The 2,550-nt window shown below is 28.0% G+C and overlaps 2 protein-coding genes across 3 annotated transcripts in view; one reads left to right on the top strand and one right to left on the bottom strand.

The window, feature by feature from the left end:
- Positions 1–2,550, top strand: part of LOC100159991 (legumain) — a 521,349-nt gene that overhangs the window by 147,142 nt on the left and 371,657 nt on the right. The window lies entirely within an intron of this gene.
- LOC103310013 overlaps positions 909–2,550 on the bottom strand; it is a 3,198-nt gene continuing 1,556 nt past the window's right edge. The window contains exons 2-3 of the mRNA XM_008186980.3: positions 2,086–2,173; positions 909–1,997 (exon numbers count right to left, since the gene is read on the bottom strand). Coding sequence (XP_008185202.1) covers positions 1,798–1,997; positions 2,086–2,173 — 288 coding nt within the window. The 3' untranslated portion in view covers positions 909–1,797. The remainder of the gene's footprint in view (positions 1,998–2,085; positions 2,174–2,550) is intronic.

Below are 2,550 nucleotides of genomic sequence, written 5' to 3'. Positions count from 1 at the left end.
AATTATTTGTTTATTTCTTAGATTTATAAATAGCCAGTAATGTGGTTTAACCCGTTGTTGGTGACGCTATGAGCATTTCGCTCACATAACTGTTATTTTGGGAACCATTAGCTTCAAATTATTTTTCTTATATCGATATTTTTAGTATGCTCATACAAGTTACTTATGGAAATAAATACGTGGAAAATAACTAATCTATATATAAACTTTCCGTCTTATTACCATCAAATGTCGACGGTTACCAGTATTTGCTCGCCGGGGATCGGCGGTCCGACGGCGGCCAGTTATTTTAGCCAAAACATACCAATATTTCTTCCATCATACTGATCGACCTAGTAATGCGATAATAGTTTTTAAAACTGATTTAGATTCGTTGTAATGTCTACTTATAGATTAGTCAGTCCACTTTTCCCAATTTCACCCTTCCAAAAATAATTAAATGTGAGCGAAACGCTAACACGTCACTAATGATATGAAAATATTAACGTCACCAACGACGGTGTCACAGGCAATTATTACCCCCTATATTATTACCCGGGGGGGGGGGGGGGGTAATAATCGCCTGAGGTAAAAATCGCCTACAGTAACAGGTAAAAATGATGGGGTGGGGGGATTTATTAATTATTTATATTTATTAATATATTATTATTTACGATTGTTATACCCTCAATTATATAACCGTGGGGGTATAAAATTAATCTCCTGAGGTTCATAACCACTCTATGTAAGAGCCAAGTTATGTAGCAGGTGATTATTATACCCTTTTCCAATTTTTCAAAATTTCAGTTTAATGGATCATACCATCTTTCTGTATTCTTACGTGGAACATAGTTTTTTATCATCCATTAATGAACGTATCAGGAATTCAATTTTGTATTCAAAAAAGTGTTTTGATAATTTTTTCGTTTAAAAAAAAATTATTCAAAAAAAAAAAAAAATGCTACCGGCTTAAGTGCAAAACCGGTACTTTTAATACAGTTTGATACAAGCTACTCCTTGGCCGGGGCAAGTGCCATAAACTAATAAAAATCTTCAAAGAAATTCCGTTGAAAGAATTCAATTATTTTAATTTTATCAAGATTTGACAGACATCAGTTTTTTTTAATGTATAGTTAATACATAGGTATTAGTTATTTTAAGTTTTGGTTGGTATAATGTTAACACATTCAAAGTTTAATTGTCAACTATTTACATATTTAAAGATGAATATTTGTAACTCATAAATATTTTAGTCACACACAATGTTTATAAAATCTTTTTAACTATTTAACAAAATAAGGCATGTCGTACTTTCCCCATAAATCTGCATGTCGCACTGTCTCGTCATCTGTCATCATGTCTCGTGTGGAACTTTACACGGGGAAAGTGCATAATTGGCTAATGCTCTTTTGTATCATACAATTATCATAATTCATAAATTAAATAGTGTCATAAATATTAAATAACATTTATTTACCTAATTTGAAATTATTTTGAGCAATTTTGGCGGGTTAACTAGTTGAATTATCGTTGATTTTAAAAAAATACGAGTAAATAACTGATTAACTTTTTGGATAACTGCTGTGTTTAATATCCTAAAGTGTAACCAACATCATACAACATTCAATTACTATTAAACTTCGTGATATTCATGAAATCAACTTTAAAATTGAAAGATTGTATTTTTTATAAACAGATTAGGCACTTACCCCACCTGACCTCACCAACACTTCTGAAATCTACTCAATTGTTTTAAAATATAAAATATAAATATAATAAAATAAGTTATGTAATATTCGTATGTAATAAATAACATAATTATACATCCATAACGACATCATAGTGTACATTGTTGATGTTTCTTAAATAAATGCACTTTTCATTCCTCATGACTTTTTTCTTTAAGTCCATATATTTGTTAAATATTTGCCACTTATTTGTCACTGTAGAATAAACATAAATTGATGTCTTTAGTAAAAAAGCAGCAGCAAATATTTCGACATCAGTTCCCCATACACCTAAAAATCAGAAATGTTAATTATAATTTTTCAGTTGTGTAGGTTTAGTAAATATATAATTTTTATAATAAATAATTTTAATACTTACCGTCATTTTCTATATTTTTTTCGAGATATTGAAGAAGTTTATTCTTCCCTCCAACATACTTTTCAATGTTTTCATTTGACTTCACTACCTAAAATAATATACATCTAAATATCTAATAAAGTAAAAATAACTCATATTTTGTAAATGTATTGTATTCAAGAAAAATGTTTTGATTTTTAAAATTATGTTGAAATCTATTCATCGGATTTATTTTGATTTAAAAATTATTGAAAATAATTTTTAATTTTACTCTTCTTAACTATACACGAGTCAATCTTATGTTCTTAGAGCCCTTTATTTCCTTAAATAATTTATTTTAGTTTTATAAGTAGCTAGGTAGTAGGTACCATTATTTTTATTTTACATACTCTAAAATTTGAAAAAAAATTATTCTGTTATACCTACCAAGATTTTGTTTATTTTTAAAAACTCTATAGTCTTATTATGTTTTCATATACTCATTAA

Source organism: Acyrthosiphon pisum, chromosome X, assembly GCF_005508785.2.
Source record: "Acyrthosiphon pisum isolate AL4f chromosome X, pea_aphid_22Mar2018_4r6ur, whole genome shotgun sequence".
Taxonomy (NCBI): domain Eukaryota; kingdom Metazoa; phylum Arthropoda; class Insecta; order Hemiptera; family Aphididae; genus Acyrthosiphon; species Acyrthosiphon pisum.
Note: the sequence above shows the minus strand (reverse complement) of the source record. Positions and strands in the feature narration are given on the sequence as shown.